The sequence below is a fragment of the Oryza sativa genome, chromosome 7 (genome assembly GCF_034140825.1).
Source record: "Oryza sativa Japonica Group chromosome 7, ASM3414082v1".
NCBI lineage: Eukaryota > Viridiplantae > Streptophyta > Magnoliopsida > Poales > Poaceae > Oryza > Oryza sativa.
Genome location: NC_089041.1, coordinates 21,771,474 through 21,790,810, shown reverse-complemented (window position 1 = coordinate 21,790,810; position 19,337 = coordinate 21,771,474). Strand labels below are relative to the sequence as shown.

Below are 19,337 nucleotides of genomic sequence, written 5' to 3'. Positions count from 1 at the left end.
TCTCTCTCTCTCTCGCACGCGCGCGGCGGCAGCTCGGAAGAGGGATCAGCGGCGCAAGAGGGGAGGCGGCGGGTGACGGGCGGCGGCGGCGCACCTCGCCGACGGGTGGCTGCAGCACCCTCCCCTCCGCGGGATCCGGCGGGAGGGGAGGCGGCGCTCTCCCCTCCACCGGATCTGGCGAGAGGGGAGGCGGCGGGCGGCGGCGGCACCCTCCCCTCCGCCGGATCTGGCGGGAGGGGAGGCAACGAGTGGCGACAGAAGAGGGGCTCGCCAGCGACGAAGCGGATGGTGGAGCATGAAGAGGGCTCTCCTCCCTCGTCTCTTGTAGATTTATTTTAGATGTTTTGGTCGATTTGTGGATTAGAGTATGTTCATTCTGTGATGTCAATTGATTTTGGTAGCGATTTGTGGATGATTTGGGGATTTGGGGATTTTAAATTGATTTCGGAGCAACTCGGGCGATGACGCAGTAACAGTGCTCAGTTGAGTTTGGCTCAATTCGAGCTGAGCCGGTCCCTTTTTTTTTTTTGGCTTGAGCAAAGCTAAAGGTGTCGGTTTTATTTTCTTCATAGGTGCCGGTTGCTACTATTGGTGCCGACCAATAGGTGTCGGTTGGGAAACCGGCACCTATAGCCGATTCCCAACCGGCACCTATGGCCCTTTCTGTAGTAGTGCCTGCTTCTTCAGCCAGTCTCTAAGGTAAGAAATCGAAGTAGCGCACCATCATCGATGTCGGTAAGGATGGCGGAGGCCAGCCGCGATGATGTCAACGGCCACGGAATGAGGATGGCCGAGAGCTTTCCACGACGACGAGTGAGAGCTTCTCGAGGCCTTGTGGTGGCGAATCTGCATGCTCGAGGCCCAAAGACGGCAGATCCACCTGCGTCAAGCTCGGCGGCGGTGGATCTAGATTCCCAAGGCCCTATGGTTGCAAACCTGATGCTCCTGAGGCCGGTGACGGCGGATTCAAGCTGTGGAGGTCACATCGCTGTCATCACGATCGTGGTCACAGTCGTCATCACTATTGTCGTTGTGGTGGTGGTCACGGTCATCGTTGCAGGCCCAATTGATGTCCCTTTGACTCCTAAGGCCCACCAACTACGGGCGTGGTCGATGACGGCAGTGGGCAGGAGCGGAGCGTTGGCTGTGATAGGTAGGTACGGAGGAGGAAGGCCAGGAGAGGGAGGACTTGGGGGAGGAGATGGGGATGGGGGAGAGTCTGCTCGCTCGGGTGGGAAGGAGGTGGAGTAGGTGGTGAGAGAGCCAAGGGAGAAGGAGAGATGGAAAACTTTGGCTCTCTATGTGTCAAATTTAATAGTGCCCCCATATTTTGTATGCCGGTCTTTTTAACCCGCCCATAAAAATCGATTTTTAGAGGCGGGGTTAAATCTACGGGCTTCCCGCTATTTATACAAGTGATAACAAGAAGTAATATTTTAAGTCCACCTGAAAAATAAATAAAACGTATGTATCGGCCAAATTGTTTTTTATAGTACTGATACTTCCCCCGATAAATGCCGTTTCGTTTGGGTAAAACATAAAAAAAACATGTGAATTCATGTACCGATTCTGAACTCATTAAAATCATTGCATGAGCTGTAGCAGCAAAACAAGCTATGATGCTGAAACCTGAGAGTATTCACCTATCAAAAAATTACAATGACGAAATAGGATGCAAGTCAGAATAGAACACTTATGTGATAAACTCTAAGCATACCAGCATTACTCGTGCAACAAGCGAATTGATCATAACTCCTACATTTAATTTGTTTGGTGCACCATAACCCCTAGATTTATTTTTTTTTTGGGGGGGTTGGGGGGAGGCAGATGATGAGAAACAGGCAAACAGCCCATGTGATTTCAGCTAGTGAGAATATAAACTTGTGGTTACTAGTTTATTTTTTTAATTCTACTATTATAGTTTTTAAATCAAAATAAAAAGCTAAATTGTTTAATTAGAGGAGCTTTTCATTTTAAGAAAAGCTGAGCGTTCCAAAAGTTCTCCCAACATTACCCTATGTTCTAAACTTAGCATAGGTGCTCGTAGTTATTTCTAATTGTTCTTTTATGATAGCAACTTACTCGTCAAGCAAGAGGTGTTTATAGGTATGTGGTGTGCGATTGTCCCTTGGAAGTGCTCATAGTAATAGGAGTGTGTATGTGTATGTTTATATGGTCATTATCACAAGATTAGCCTAATTATATTCTTCTCAATTAAATGATTATTAGTAAGTGTTAACTACTTCCTCCGTCTCATATTAAGTTTATTTTTAGCTCAGTCCATTTTGTCCCTAAATAAGTTTATTTTTGGAGGAATCATTATATCAGAGTTTATAAAAGTAAAAAATAATTGTATTAGGAGTAGATAAAAAGAGGAATAGTTGCATTGGGATTTGATAGATTAGGAGTATTTCTTTTATTATTATTACTAGAAAAAAAATGCTAGTGTGTTACAACGGGTGAAGTCTATTTTAATCTTATTATTGTTATATGGTTTAGTTAGGATGAAATTCACTGCGGGGAGTTCGCTTGGATATATATATTTTTAGATAATCATGAGCTGCAGTTAGGAGTTCGATCGTCTCAAGTTAGCATGCGAGTTTTTTTAAACAAATTTCTTATATGATTCCACCTGTATTACCAAAAGTGAACGATGTTAAAAACCGACTCAAATACGGATATGTATTTCCAAAAGCAAACGAACCTAAAAACCGACTAATACACGGATGACGTACCAAAATATCGGTAAAAACATCTTCAATTTTTATAATAGTAGAGATCATTATTGGTATGTGTGAGATGGGTAAAATATTAAGTTATTTGGGACGTAGGTTGTAGAACTAGTATATAGATCTACTAATGTATGATTTTACACTAAGATGTACGCTACATTACAAGAAACATAAATCACAAGTAGTACTTATTCTAGCCAGAAGTTATCTTATATTACTGAAAGAAATTTAAACCTAACAATTCACGGTCATACGAATATACGAGCATTTCAATGTACTATAAAAAAACGCCCACGTCCTAAATATCATGATTCTTAAACAAGCACAGCAAAGTGTGACTATCCGTAGCTAGAGTTCTATATGAAATCAAAATATACAACATACTCCTATATTCCCAGGAGATCCAGATGAAGTGCAAATTTATTACATTGGTAGTTCGGCCGAAATTGAATACTTACATCTAAAACAAAATAAACACTCTGAACAAAAGCAACTATATAAACTAATCAAGTAGCCTTAACAACGGCGACATGACCTAATTCAACTGAACCCAGGTAAAGCTTGCCGCCGCTTCTCTCAATCACCTCCGTTGGCCTGACGTTCTTCGGCCCCCTCAACTCCTGCAAGATCTTCCCCTTGCGACCGATCCTTACGGCGAGGAGGTGGGTGTCCGAGCCATACGGCGTCTCGGTCTTCTCGCGGTGCAGCGCCACCCAGTAGCCTCCCTTCCCATCGGGCCTCACGTTGTCCGGGTAGCCCGGCAGCTCGGCGAACGGCTCCGACGTACCGGCCTTGGGGCCCTCGATCCAGTGCCTCACCAGCTTGCATGGCCCCGTCAGCGCCACCACGAGGTGACTCCGATCGGCGCTGAGCGCGAGACCGTTGGGGTACGTCATTCCGGACTGGAGCACGTCGAGGTAGCCCGTCGTCGGATCGTACTTCATCAGGCGGCCCGTGGAGTCGCCGGTGGCAGTGACCCTCTCGTGCTGGGATCGCTGGAAGCGCGTGCTGCTGTCGGTGAAGTAGACCTCGCCGGTGACCTGGTTGACGTCGACACCGTTGGTGAACTTGAACGGCACGCCGTCGGCCTCCGTGGCGAGCACCGTTGCCTCCCCGCCGCGCGGGCCGACACGCATGAGGCCCCTGTACGCGTCGGCGATGTAGAAGTTACCGGAGGTGTTGTGGAACCGGAGGCCGAGCGGCCGGCCGCACTTGCTCTCGGTGAGCTCCGCGGGATGGAGCTTGGGAGCCATGCACTTGGCGACGTTGTACCCCGGGGCGTGGGAGTACACTACACTGGTCAAGGTCACCTGTGACGGGCCCAAACCCTCACCTTTGACGGTTTTGGGCTTGGTCAGTGATCAGTGGTCACTGGTAAGTCCAGTCACCTTTGACGGGTGGCCGGCCGTCAGTGGTGACATCCACCTCTGACGGGCAAGTTAATAGAAGGCCGTCAGAGGTGTTGGTCTAAGCTAGACTAGGGCTTGTTAGGACCCGTCACAGGTGTCTCATCTCTGACGAGCCCCTAAATAAAGGCCCGTCAGAGGTGATGATCCCCGGTATATAGTAGCCGTCACAGGGTGACCCACCTGTGACGGGCCCGAAAGTAAAAGCCCGTCACAGGTGGGTCACCTGTGACGGTCCGACGTTTGCGAGTCCGTCACAGGTGAAGTTACCTGTGACGGATGTTTCTTCCGAACCGTCACTGATGAGTTAATTCCAGAAAAAAAATAAATGCTAAATATTGGCTAGCCTCAGGAATTGCTAGCCATGCCCTCTGAAACACAGAAACATCACAGGTGCCAGTCACCCCCCCTCCATATCACATATTCCCCAACTGCCCAACATCACAGATGCATCACATATCACAGATCCATCACAAAGCAACAATTTACAACATCACATATGCAACAATTTAATTTATTATAGCACACAATTCATACCCCATGAAAGTCCTCAAATGATTACCAAAATTTCTTGTATTCTGTTCGTTGTGAACCTCCACAACCTGTCAATAAGGGAAAAAAAAAGGAGAAAACAGATGAATAGTACAACATAAATCGTAGTTGATCAAATGTGATGACAATTTAGTAAAGTACCATAAATATTGCACATATGAAAGTAAATTACATTGCACTCTATAAAAACATAATTTTTTACATCGCCAGAAATTATAAAAACATCTTTTTTACATCACAATAAATTATCTAGCCAAGTTCATGAGTCTATTTGGCATGAAAACGTCCTTTCTTGTTCATTATTTCTGCAAGAATAAAGGCGCGCAATTCGCCTCTGATAGCGGGGGGGTTGATGGGTGAGATCTTGAAGCCAGCTCTACCTTTCTGTTTAATAAATAAGAGGTTAATTAGCACGTTTTGAATAGCAATGTAGATATTGAAATGAGCTTATTCGCCATTAGCAACAACCTCAGGGTCGAAATCTTTCACCTCTCTTAGAAGTGTTGACATGTTGTGGCACACGTGGAAACCACATTGGTCTCCGATCTGTTGTGCGCATGCAAACTTGGTGTCATGATAAAGTTCATTCTTGCCCTCCTTGTGCCTACCACCCTTTTCCACATATGGACCCCAAGCCATATTTAAGGCCTTGGTGATTTCACTGAAATCATAATCTTTGGACTTATTGGAGTTAAGGTAGGTAACCCTACTCCACTTAGGTACGATGACTAGGAGAATCCAATGTCGCCTGCGCAGTGGTTATGTAGCGTTAGTACTAAGAACCTTAACTTCAAAAACAATATACACGAAGGGTATTGTCCTCTTACTCTTGGTTGTGTGCGCACATGATGTACTCCTTGTCTTGATGGGCCCATAAACACCGGTTGACATAGTCAACCACCTCAGTGGAGCTCTGTTGTAAATTAACCTCATTCACCATGGATGGATCAAGGAACCCAACCTGATTACCATGGCGACGACTCTCGATCCAACACAACCTTAAAATATTTACGTATTAGAACTAATTTAATTAGGAGATATAGTCCAGTCATATCACAAGTATAGAAGGTATGCACTTACAAGGAGTAGCATTTTAGAAGACCAGTGTCCAACTTCCGGATCCTGAAAAGGTCGAAGAGGTCATCAAAGCCTATAGTTATATAGGCAGGCGACGATAGGAACGGCTGGTGGTCGTGATGTCCAACTATGGATGACTCCCTCATTTTCCGCTTGGCATTGCTTAGCTCCATGTATTGCTTATGTAGCTCTCGGCAAGCAATACCCATCACAGCTAACACATTGTCCTCCACCAATGGCATGCCTAGCTCAAATTGGGCTGGCGCCCTCACGACCTTCCCCGATTTGCTTACCGGCATCGACGTCGCAGCCTTGCCCCTTTTTGGCTCCGGCGCCAACTCCCCGACCTTCCCCTTGCCTCGTTCACGCTTCTGGCCCTTGACAAGTGGTGGGGAGCTATCGGCCTTTCTTGTGGTCTTTATTGGAGCCAAGCTTTGAGCTATATCTGCCAAGTCCATATCAGCTCCACCGGGAGAATGAGGTACTGACAATGCCAGTCCACGGGGAGCCTCAATTGATAGCTTAGACTTGGGAGGTGTAAGCTCCGTCGGTCGACTTGGACGAGGAGTCATCTTCACAACTATGTATTCTTTGGGCCATTGTATGAATGTCTTGCGCGCATCGCCCAAAGTCATGATTTCATCATTTGGGGGCACGGGCAGCGGATAGCCTGACCAGGTGTCCTTTACTGTATCGATGGACACCTTGGCATACCCAGCTAGCAGGTCTGCGCCGTGGACCTTGTCTGTAACCGAGGGCTTGAAAGCCATGCCCTCAGCGACTTCAGGAGCGAAAGTTGGGTGGACTCTCGCTAGTAGGACACACTGTGCTGCGCCCTGCATAAGGTGAAAGTTTGAATTTAATATTGGAATGTGTAAATGTCTTTTATTAGATATGGATCGGATAACAATAATTACCTCGATGTGGTCCACTGCAGCTAGTGGTGCGATCGGGAGACCAGGGGCCGGCACCTCTGTGGATGCACAACTACTCCTATGCTGTGACGGACTCGCGTCGTGTTGTATACGAGGAGTTGGTTGCACAGCAGGTGTTGTGACTCGGGGTATATTCATGTCGGCGAGCACCTTGTTAACCCTTTCTTCCACCCTTGCATTCATGCTAGCTTCTAGTTCTTGAATGACCTCAACCTTAAGTTCGGCCTTCAAACGAGCGTCCCTCTCTTCCTTGGAGACTTTCCGTTTCCTGTATTGGGAGCTGTACTGAGGGAGTCCATGCTTCCAGGGCACATCGCTACCAATTCCCCGAGTTCGGCCAGGATGTTCTTTGGTTCCGAGCGCCTTTGTGAGGATGTCATCTTCGCGCCTCTTCGGCGCGGACTCAACCTCGCTTTGTGAAGCTTGTTCAGCAACCAAGCCTAACTAGAAAAGAAGATAGTCGTTTATACGAACTTGTACTTTATACGAACGGAAATTAGTTAGGTTAAGTAGTGAACTCACCAGTTCCTGATAGACGACGGCATCACTTTTGTTCTCAAATGTGACAGAGCCGTCCGGGTTGACCTTACCCCTTGCCCGCGCCCAGTTGCGAGCTCTTTGTTCAGGGATGTCTGAAAACGGGGCAGGTACATTCGCTGCTGCAGCGGCTGCATCTTCTTGGGCCCATATTGCCTCCTTGCCGATGTACCCTGCGGTGCCCAGCCGATGCGGGTGCTCATTCCGCTGTTGCAGTACGCGATGTGCCTCGCTGGATTCCCTAAACTCTTGGGTGGTCTTGAGAGAGCAGAATTCCTCCCACACCGCTTCGGTTATTTGAGGGTATTCATCGAACGGCGTATGATTGCCGGGCGGGTTGACATACTCGGTGAAGAGCTTCGACTTCCAATTCTTCCAAGCTTTGCCCATCTTTTGTAATGCCTTCCGCTTGAGCCTATCCTTTGCTTCGGCTGGAAATGTGAACCATTTCTCCATTGCCGTCCAAGCTCGCTCTTTCTCGGCTTCTGTGACCTTCCCGATATCTTTATGGAGGATCCCGAAGTTCTCACGTGCCGCTATCCCGCAGCAGTTAGACCATCTTCCAATGACAGTCCTGGGCGCCGTGGGCCTACCACTAGCGTCAACCTCTCTTATAACTTGCACTGTGGTCGGCCATATATTTTGTGACCGCGGATTTCTACTAGACCTACTTGCACTTGTCTCGCCCGACATCGACGTATGTTGTTCCTGCGGCAATTCTGCAGCACAAACAGAAGGCAATATTTGCTAAGGGGTGCTAGCTAAAATTTATGTGGTCATGTGGTGAAAATTTATCCTATAAATTACCATGAATTTCGGGTTGTTGGACCGCCGTTGTCGCGGGATGACCTTCGGCAACTGCCTCTGTGGCTGGGTTTGCTTCTTCCTGGATCCTCGCAGGTGTTGGGGAGGGCGGGTTTGCGCCGGGCGTTGACATGGTTTAACTTTCGCGAAAAAGATTATAAATTTCCTACCATTAGACTAAATAGCATTAGATCCAATGTAATACGGGGTATACTATGAAAGATATGGCCTCAGTTTTGCTGAGAAATATGCATCAATTACAATCATTTGCATGAAGGGATAAAAAGAGAAAATCATAAGGAAAAGAGCAAGTGCAGGAAATCTGTTCTTATGCATAAAAAAAGAACAAGTGTAGAGGTATATAACCACTGAATCAATCATGCAAATTTAAAAAACAGCAGCAGCAAGGGTACATAATTTGCATGATTGACATAAAACAGCAGCAGGAGGAGTATATATGCCACAGGGGTAGCAACAGCAGGGGCAAATTAACTAAAACAACATGTCTAGATATACTCCTCTTATCAATCCAGAAGAAAAGAGCAAGTGCAGAAAAAAGAGGAAATAGAAAATAAAATAGAACAAGTGTAGTTCATCTGTTCTTATCAATAAAATAGAACAAGTGTAGTTCATCTTTTCTTATCCATAAGGAAAAGAGCAAGTGCAGGAAATTAGAGTAGGAAACAGCAACAGCAGGGTGGAAATTCACATAAACAGCAACAGCAGGGTGGAAATTCACATAAACAGCAACAGCAGAGGGAAATTCACATAGACAGCAAGGGTATATAAATCAACAAGTGTAGATAATCTGTTCTTATCCATAAAGAAAAGAACAGGTATAGATAGAATGTTATTAAGCAATTCATCCTTGGCCATTTAACAAGAAGTACAGGGGCAACAACAGCAGTGGTATATAAATCATGCATATATTATTGTAGATAAAAAAATGAACAAGTGCAGAAAATCTGTTCTTATGCATAAAAAAAGAGAGAGTGCACAAAATCTGTTCTTATGCATAAAAAAAGAACAAGTGTAGAGGTATATAACCACTAAATCAATCATGAAAATTTAAAAAACAGCAGCAGCAAGGGTACAGAATTTGCATGATTGACATAAAACAGCAGCAGGAGGAGTATAAATGCAAGTCCACAAAATTCAATAGGTCTAGCAACATATATAGCAGTACACACTCCATGAATGGTTATATGTCCAAATGGCACTTAAAACCACATTCAAGTTGCACTTAACTAACAGTTGCAACCATAGGCAGCAGCATGGGCAAACATAGACAGCAAGGGCAAACATAGACAGCAGCAGTTGCACTTAAATCCACATTCAAGATTCACTGCACCAAAATCATGTAATACGGGGTATACTATGAAAGATATGGCCTCAGTTTTGCTCAGAAATATGCATCAATTATATTCATTTGCATGAAGGGATAAAAAGAGGAAATCATAACATCAAAAGAGCAAATCTGTTCTTATGCATAAAAAAAGAACAAGTGTAGATACTCTGTTCTTATCCATAAAGAACAAGTGTAGAGGTATATAACCACTGAGTCAATCATGCAAATTTAAAAAACAGCCCACAATAAGGGTACAGATAAACTATTCTTATTGAGCAATTCATTACTTATTGAGCCACAACAGGGGCAAAAAGAAGAATAGATAAAAAAATGATCAAGTGTAGATAATCTGTTCTTATTGAGCAATTCATCACTGGCCATTTATCAATCCAGAAGAAAAGAGCAAGTGCAGAAAATCTGTTCTTATGCATAAAAAAAGAGCAAGTGCACAAAATCTGTTCTTATGCATAAAAAAAGAACAAGTGTAGAGGTATATAACTACTCTACACTGGCCATTTAATAAGGAACAAGTGAACAAGTGTAGGGGCAGTAGCAGGGGTGTAGATAAAAAAGGAGACAGTACTACTAACTTCATGTAAACAGCAATTCATCCATTCAATTCAAGCAAGTCTAGATAATAAAACAGCCCACAATATTGTGGCAGCAGCAGCAAGGGTATATAAATCATGTATATAAACAACAATTCATACAATTGACCTATTCATAGACAAAAAGGGTATATAAATCAACAAGTTTAGATAATCTGCAAAGCCTCCTTAATCATCAAATTATGACAGAAAACAAAATGCATGGAGAATTTTGGTGTCTAGGTCGGTTCCGTCCATGGACTACACTGGCCTATCCACCAAAATTCCCCATGCACTTTGTATTCTGTGATGGTTTGATAACCTCGGAACTACATTAAATCTGCGGCCAATCTATCAATTCTTCCCTTGTAACTAGATTTCAAACCCTACACCTAATAAAGGTCCTTAATTATCAAAGAATTATAGAAAACAAAATGCATTAAAAATTCATGCTAAGATCCTCTATTGATGCTAAGATTCACTGCACCAAAATCATGTATATAAAATCTAGCCCCTACATTCATCCAAAACATCCACAGACAACAAATCACATTTAATTCATCTATACAGCAGCACCAATAATCGAAACAACAAATCACATTTCATTCATCTAAACAATGCAATTCATCCATCGGAAAAAAGGAGGAATGGGGGAGGGTGGCGGCATACTTGGAGAAGCGGCGTACTTGGAGACGGCGGCGCAGGCCGTAGTCGTCCTGGATCCTGGTGGCGGCGGCGGAGAGGCAGTGGCGAAGAGGTCGAGGCGGTCGGCGGTGGTCGGGGATCCCGGCGTCGGGGAGATCAGGGTCGGGGAGGTCGGGGAAGTCGATGGACGGACGGCGGAGAGGACGACCGGCGGCGAGGGCGGCGGTGGAGGCGGCGGCGGAGAGGGCGGTGGAGAGGACGGCAGAGATGGCGGCAGAGAGGGCAGCGGAGATGGCGGCGGAGAGGGCAGAGGAGAGGTTGAGGCGGCGACGGTGGAGATGTCGGTGGAGAGGACGGCGGCGGTCGAGAGAGTGAGTGAGGAGGCGGCGGTGGAGAAGGAGGCGGCGAGGGCGGCGGAGAGGGCGGAGATGGCGGCAGAGAGGGCGGCGGCGAGGAGGGTCTGGATGGCGGCGGAGATGGCGGCGGAGAGGTCGAGACGGCGACGGTGGAGATGGCGGTGGAGATGGATGGCGGCGGTCGAGAGAGTGAGTGCGGCGGCGGTGGTGCAGGCCGGCGTCGGTGGAGAGGTCGAGGCGGCGGTGGAGAGGAGGGCGTAGAGGGCGGCAGAGAGGTCGAGAGAGGCGAGGCGGCGGTCGAGAGAGTGAGTGAGTGAGAGTGGGCGCCGGATCTGGATCGATCTAGAAGATGTCCAACCCTAGGTCAACCCTAGTCAAACTCACCTGTGACGGGCTCCAACTATGTGGCCGTCACAGGTGAGGTCACCTGTGACGGGCGCCAACCGTGGAGCCGTCACAGGTAAGACCACCTGTGACGGGCCCAGCACTCTGGGCCGTCACAGGTGAGGTCACCTGTGACGGCCCTACAGATAGAGCCCGTCACAGGTGAGTTTGCCTAGAGCAATTTTATTTTATTTTATTTCACTTAGTTCTTTTATTTTCCTTAACATATTTTCACATACACTACATATTTTTTTATACTTAATTATTTTATTTCACTAACAGTAGTAATTGCACTTCATTATTATACTACTTTAATTATATTATTTCCAATGCTAATACTTGCTTAATTATTTTATTTCACTTCTAGTGGGTGTTTCACTTAATTATTTTATTTGACTATTTCATAAGCAATATACTATTGATCATTCCGAACATATTAGAATCATACAGATAACAGACATGTAGACATAAACTACGTACATAAATTACAAAAATAATCCTTCCTCATGGTCGACACGTGCATATTGAACTTCATCTTCTTCCTCCTCCTCTTCTAGAGGTATTTCTTGACCTATGCCATGGACGTGCTGGTTGTAATCATCCTCGTCTGCAATATTGTCCAATCCAACAATTCTCCTTTTCCCTTCACGAACAACATGTAGTTTCTTGTTACACGGGTCAACTATGTAGAACACTTGAACAACTTGTTTGGCGAGAACGAACGGTTCATCCTTGTACGCGTTGTTAGCCAAGTTGACAGTGGTGAAAGCTTCATTGTCAACTTTTACATTGCGAAGATCGACCCATCGACAACGAAACAACGGGACTTTGAACTTCAAGTAATCTAGCTCCAATATTTGCTCAACTCTACCATAGTATTGATCACGACGACCACCGTCACTAGCAGCCTCGATGCGTAACCCACTGTTCTGCACTGTGCATTTGCTGTCTTGCTTGACCGTGTGAAAGGTGTATCCATTTATGTCATATCCTTGCCAGGTGGTGGCACTCCATTCAGGACCCTGTGACAACCACTGAAGTGTTTCACTAGGCAAGTTCTGCAACCTGGCAATTCGGTTCTTCAGCCACTCGTTGAAAGAAGACATGTGCTTATTCCTGACCCAACTCTCTGATCGGCCTGGGTTCTCTTGTCGGATAACTGCAAGGTGTTCGTCAACGTACGGCACCACCTCAGTCATATGCTGTTGACGGAGCTCGTGGCTCCTCACCGGGAGACCGCGCAGGCCCCCCTTTGCCAGTTCGGCCGGGGGCTTAGGGTGAAATCTCAAGCTCTCACTCTCTCTGTATGTGGAAATATCGTATGCCAGCCAGAAAACACGAGACACCGACGATCTATACAGGTTCGGGCCGCTGAGAAGCGTAATACCCTACTCCTGTGTTTTGGTGGATCTGCGTATGAATGAGCTACAAGTGTGAGCTGACTTCTCCCCCGTTCTAAGCTCATAATCTGGGAAAGAATCAACCAACAACCCCCTCTCTATGGGCAAGGTCCTCCTTTTATACTTCAAGGGGATACCACATGCACCCTTCTCTTTCCAAACTGGACTGTTCTTTTTCTCTTGAATGGGCGGAGATCAGCACGGTTGCTGTCCGAATGACGCTCCGATGGGACAGCCCACACCTACCTCCACTTCCGCCGGGGGTGAGCGCGTCGTGGGAACATGGCTGTGCGCTGACGATATGGTCAGTGTCAGACCGGTCACAAATCGGTCATTCTTGTCCACCGCGTGTAATCTTGGCAACGTGCATGTTTGCCCTTCTTCACACAACATCTTGCCTGTAATGGTTAGGATGAAGCCTGGTATAAATCTGACCAGGGCTAACGTGCCATCTCTAAGAGATAACACCCTAGCTCCGGCTTGAGACGAGTGCCTAGAGGCTTTCGTCTTGACGGGATGGGGCAAGGCGTGCGTCAGACCGCCAGCCGCCACCTAACCCGTGATCTGACCGGTCTGTGACTGGTCACAGACCGGATAAAGGAACGCGCTGTACTGCGTTGCATGCAGCGTGACACGCTTGACCAGACTGCAATAAATGCTGTTAGGTGAGCACAGCTGTGCTCACTTATCCCATATATGTGGCGCAGACTTCCTTAAGGGGTCGGGGTGCCTCGGCCCTCGGGGCCGGGGCAAGCGCAACCCGACCCCCCCCCTCGGGGGAAATCAGGAGGAGGGCGGACACCTCACCCTCGGGCCCGACGTCCCCGAAGGTGCCAGGCCACGTGGGCGATTGCGTCTGCCTCAAGCCTCTGGTCATGATACTCCCGGTCCCATATCACCGACAGTAGCCCCCGGCGTTATGCCAGAGCAATTTCCCTTCCCAAGGGAAGCGGTCAGGTGTGACGCCACCCCTAAAGCCTGGTGACAGGTGGGACCGGTCTCCGTAGTTGGGCAAAATACCCAACGGTCTCAATCCATGCACATTGGTAATGGTGACTTGGCTGTCCATAATGGGCGGTCTCTTCAAGACTGCCACATTACCTGAGCAGCGCACGAATCTGGGCGAGCCGATTTGCTTCGCCTGGAGATATGGTGATGGTGCTTTTCTCGGAGCCATCAGAATAGCGTATAGCATCTTCTGGGCCCGAGGGTATCGGGTTTTGGCGTCCCGGAGGGCCTCACTAACAAAGTAGACGGGCCGCTGCACCTTTCGGCGGGGCCGATCCTCTTCGCTAGGGGCCGCATCTCCAGGGCGCTCTTCATCCGAGAGGCAGCGCGGGGCGCCCTCGGCTTCTGCGCCGATATCCTCGGGGTAAGAGGGCGACAGGCGCGGCCTTCCCGCAGTGGCCCCGAGGCTATCCTGAGGGTCGGGGGCGCCTGACACCGTCGGACAAGCAGGCGGAGGGCCAACTCTGGCCGTCGGGGGCCTTGGGCCGCCGTTCGGCTTGGGGGCCTCTCGGACCCTGACTTCTCCCCGTGGGCAGCGCTGGAAGAGTTCCCTTTCGGAACCGAGGACGGCGCACGCGCGCAGGTCCGGGACGCCGCCGACCACATCGTTCACAGCTTCGAGGGTACGGCCCCTCGGCTCGCGTTCGCCCTCGACTCCGACGAGGAGGGCGGCGACGGTGGTGCGGACGATAACGACGACAAGGCTGGTGACCCGGGCGCGTCGGAGTGAGCCCCCAGGCCCCCGCCAATCTTGAATAGCTTTTTCTTTCTTCTTCCGAGGCCTTCGGGCCCCCTTCTTGTATAGACTAATTTAATCTGCAACCAAATAAAGAGGAAATTTCTATGTCAATTCTATTTGTTGTGTGTATGAGACGAGGATGGTCTGTGCCGCGGTCCTTCTGTGTCTTGGCTTGATCAAGGGCTCGTGCCCAGGTCCTAGTCCTCAAATGGCTCGGGTCGGGGCTAGTGCCTGGGGAGATCCACATGTCGAGACTGGCCAGGCCGGGAACGTGGTGACCGAGGGTTATGGGTGACCCGATTGTGGGTTTTTGCCGATTCCCCCCCGGAGTTCACCACGCCCCGGGGCACGGCTCGGTTCTGGGCCCCGTTTGGCGATTTTAGCCGACCCGAGCCCCCGAGGGCAGGATTGAACACGAGTGACCTATTTCAAGTCAAGATTCTTCAAAAGGAAACAAAAGCACAGACACAGCCTTTAGGAAATCGAAAACGCTTTTATTGAAATACGGAAGAGAAAAAAGATAAGCCCCCGGCCAACCCTGCACGCCCGGGGGGGTGCGGGGTTGGCCCGAGCCCAAAACCTGACACCCGACCCCCACTAGGGGTAGAAGCGACGAAGGTGTTTGATGTTCCACGGGTTAGGCAGCTCTGTGCCGTCGCCCGTGGCCAGCCGAACGGAGCCCGGCCGGGGGACGCCGATCACTCGATACGGACCCTCCCACATTGGTGAGAGTTTGCTCAGTCCAGCACGCGTTTGGACGCGGCGTAGGACGAGGTCGTCGACGCAGAGTGATCGGGCCCGGACGTGGCGCTGATGGTAGCGCCGCAGGCTCTGCTGGTAGCGCGCGGCTCGAAGGGCCGCGCGCCGCCTTCGCTCTTCCAAGTAGCCGAGGTCAGGGAGCGTCGGCTTCCTTCTTTTTGTCGCTCGCTGGCCTCCCCTTTCGGGTGGCCCGCGGAGCGCCCTCGACGGCGAGGACATGACCCTCGTCGTCGGTATGGGCTGACCTCTTCTTCCTCCTCCTGTCACGCCGCCCTGTCTGAGCGGCGGATCCGGGGGCGGCCGAAGCTGCCACTCCGGAACCGGAGGGGTTCCAGGTCCAGGCCTCCTCTTTACGAGCCACTCGGTCCGCGAGCTGAAAAAGCTCCGCAGTAGTCTGGGGCTCTTTGGAAGCGATCTTTTCGAGCATGCGGTTGTGCCGCACACCCCCCCTGAACGCGTAGATCACCGCGTGTGCAGGGATACATGGTATGGTATTGCGGACTTGGCAAAACCGCTGAATGTACGAGCGAAGTGACTCATCATCCCCTCGCTGTACCGCGTGCAAGTCCGCTTCTTCGCCTGGGCGCGGATAAGTGCCTTGAAAGTTCATAGTGAACTGTTGGCATAAATCCTCCCAAGAGTGGACCGACGCAGGTGGCAGGTTCATTAGCCAACCCCGCGCCTGTCCCTTCAGGGCCATGGGAAAGAAATTCGCCATGACTCTGTCGTCACCCCCAGCGGCCTCAATCCCGGTCGTATAGACCTGGAGAAACTCGGTGGGGTTGACACTCCCATCATACTTCTCGGTGATGGTGGGCCGGAACCTTGGGGGCCAACGGACATTCCGAAGACTCGCCACAAAGGCTCTACAGCCGACACCACCAGCCGGGGGCACGGAGGGCTGGTCCTCACGTCCATGTCGAGGTGACACTCTGGACGAAGAGGCGCCCTCCGTTGCGCGGGGAGTACGCCGGCTATTACGCCGGCGCCCGATGTTGAGGCGGGCATCCGGCTCCCCATGCTGATCCTCCCGAGTCGACGGTGTAGACGAGGGAGTGGCAGCCGAATGACGTGCAGCCGCCGCCGCTCGCCGCGCCCTCCGCCTTGATGACACGGAGCCGGTGGTAGCGGCGCCGGAGGTCTTGGTGGTGGTGGCGGACCGTCCACCAGCACCCAGGCGCTGCTGTGCCGTCATGACCAAGTTGGCCACGTCTTCCAGCCATCGTTGGGCTGGAGACTCCGGGTCATGGACGACAGGCGGGTGTCGTAGGAGCGCGCCAGCAGCCTGAAGCGCACCCTGAGGTGTGCTGCCGTCGCCGTAGACGAGGAGGCGACGCTCCCCGTCTCGCCGTTCTCCTGCATCACCTGCGGCTGGTGACGCCGCGGATTTGTCGACCCTCTCAAGCGCCTCCCCCTGCTTAGGGCTTTGGCGCGGAGGAGGTGGAGGAGTACGAGCTCGACGGCGCGGATTCGGCTCCCCGTCGTCGCCGCTCACACTCGGCGAGAGGTCGTGTGTTTTTCCTTGCTCGGCCATTAGGCTGAACAAGAAAAACTTGGGGCACACGGAAGAGTCTGAGAGCTCAGAAAGCACACGCTGAGCCCCCTACCTGGCGCGCCAGATGACGGAGCTGGTGGCTCCTCACCGGGAGACCGCGCAGGCCCCCCTTTGCCAGTTCGGCCGGGGGCTTAGGGTGAAATCTCAAGCTCTCGCTCTCTCTGTATGTGGAAATATCGTATGCCAGCCAGAAAACACGAGACACCGACGATCTATACAGGTTCGGGCCGCTGAGAAGCGTAATACCCTACTCCTGTGTTTTGGTGGATCTGCGTATGAATGAGCTACAAGTGTGAGCTGACTTCTCCCCCGTTCTAAGCTCATAATCTGGGAAAGAATCAACCAACAACCCCCTCTCTATGGGCAAGGTCCTCCTTTTATACTTCAAGGGGATACCACATGCACCCTTCTCTTTCCAAACTGGACTGTTCTTTTTCTCTTGAATGGGCGGAGATCAGCACGGTTGCTGTCCGAATGACGCTCCGATGGGACAGCCCACACCTACCTCCACTTCCGCCGGGGGTGAGCGCGTCGTGGGAACATGGCTGTGCGCTGACGATATGGTCAGTGTCAGACCGGTCACAAATCGGTCATTCTTGTCCACCGCGTGTAATCTTGGCAACGTGCATGTTTGCCCTTCTTCACACAACATCTTGCCTGTAATGGTTAGGATGAAGCCTGGTATAAATCTGACCAGGGCTAACGTGCCATCTCTAAGAGATAACACCCTAGCTCCGGCTTGAGACGAGTGCCTAGAGGCTTTCGTCTTGACGGGATGGGGCAAGGCGTGCGTCAGACCGCCAGCCGCCACCTAACCCGTGATCTGACCGGTCTGTGACTGGTCACAGACCGGATAAAGGAACGCGCTGTACTGCGTTGCATGCAGCGTGACACGCTTGACCAGACTGCAATAAATGCTGTTAGGTGAGCACAGCTGTGCTCACTTATCCCATATATGTGGCGCAGACTTCCTTAAGGGGTCGGGGTGCCTCGGCCCTCGGGGCCGGGGCAAGCGCAACCCGACCCCCCCCCTCGGGGGAAATCAGGAGGAGGGCGGACACCTCACCCTCGGGCCCGACGTCCCCGAAGGTGCCAGGCCACGTGGGCGATTGCGTCTGCCTCAAGCCTCTGGTCATGATACTCCCGGTCCCATATCACCGACAGCTGTAGTACCGTGAAATGAGCTTTATCGTACACCTTACGATCCAACCTAATAGTCTTTCTTCCAACAGTACCAACACCGTCAAGCCTCCCTTCGTGATGAGATCGTGGTAATCCAATTGAAGATGTTTCTGACATGTAGTCCACACAAAATTCGATGGCCTCTTCGGTGGTGTAACTCTCGATGATACTCCCCTCGGGGTGTGAACGGTTCCGTACATAACCCTTAAGGATCCCCAGGTACCTTTCGCAAGGATACATCTGCGTCATGAATGCTGGACCACAGCACTTTGTTTGCCTCACAAGGTGCACCGGAAGATGTTCCATTATGTCAAAGAAAGTTGGAGGAAAGTACATCTCAAGATGACATAGGGTTCTCACAAGTTCTGCCTGTAGTTCATCTAGTCCCTCGGGATCAATGATCTTCTGGCCGATTGCATGGAAGAAGGAACACAACCGCTGGATCGTGTGTCGCACCTTAGGAGGCAAAATATTCCTTATTGCAACGGGCAACAGCTGTGTGATAAGAACGTGGCAATCATGCGACTTCATTCCAACCAACTTAAGATCTTGCAGTGAAACGAGCCTACTGATTCTTGATGAGTAACCAGATGGAACCTTTATACCACTCAAACATGTTAGCAAATCAATCTTCTCTTCTTTCGAGAGAGTGTAGCAGGCTGGAGGAAGGTAAACCCTGCCGGATTCCGTGGTTATGGGATGTAGCTCCGACCGAACACCCATATCTTCCAGATCTCGTCGGGCGTTGAGACCATCCTTTGTAGTACCTGGGTTAAGTAGTAATCCCATTAAACTCTCGCATACATTCTTCTCGACATGCATCAAATCTATGCAGTGGCGAACTTCAAGATCCTTCCAGTATGGTAGTCTCCAGAATATTGACTTCTTTTTCCACATGCTCCTCTCTTTTGTCTTTTGTTTTTCCACATGCTCCTCTGTTTTTTCCTTCGATGTGCTCTTCTCTTTTCGCTTTCCAACTTTCCTCTTTTTTCCAAACTCGTTGGTTATTCCCATCACTAAGTTGTGCACCTCTGTCCCTGTTAGCTCTGTCGGGGGTCCGGCTGTATCTCTGTGTCCATTGAAATTCTTTCTCATATTCCTATACGGGTGATACCTTGGGAGAAATCTCCTGTGACCCATGTAGACCGTCTTGTGTGAATGCTTCAACCATTTGCTTCTTGTTTCCTCCATACACTCCGAACACGCCCATTTCCCTTTCACAGTTTGGCCAGAAAGGTTGCCAAGGGCCGGATAATCGTTGATGGTACAAAACAGCATCGCATGGAGGTTGAAATACTCTTGTGCATATGCGTCCCATGTTCGTGTGCCCT

General features: G+C 49.9%; 1 protein-coding gene and 1 long non-coding RNA gene across 2 annotated transcripts; both read right to left on the bottom strand.

The window, feature by feature from the left end:
- Nucleotides 1-3,238: 3,238 nt before the first annotated feature.
- LOC107281635 (protein STRICTOSIDINE SYNTHASE-LIKE 10) lies at nucleotides 3,239-4,006 on the bottom strand. Its single transcript, XM_026027054.2, has one exon. The coding sequence runs from the start codon at nucleotides 3,983-3,985 to the stop codon at nucleotides 3,239-3,241; it is 747 nt and encodes a 248-aa protein (XP_025882839.1). The 5' UTR covers nucleotides 3,986-4,006.
- A 774-nt stretch (nucleotides 4,007-4,780) lies between these two features.
- LOC136357313 (uncharacterized) lies at nucleotides 4,781-5,596 on the bottom strand. Its single transcript, XR_010742548.1, has 3 exons — nucleotides 5,518-5,596; nucleotides 5,159-5,438; nucleotides 4,781-5,074 (listed from the first exon to the last, which is right to left on the bottom strand). It is a non-coding gene; the product is annotated as an uncharacterized lncRNA (long non-coding RNA).
- Between the last annotated feature and the right edge of the window lie 13,741 nt (nucleotides 5,597-19,337).

What these genes read in the sequence shown, in the direction of transcription:
- LOC107281635 (XM_026027054.2), bottom strand. Translation starts at nt 3,985, where the DNA reads ATGGCTCCCAAGCTCCATCCCGCGGAGCTCACCGAGAGCAAGTGCGGC.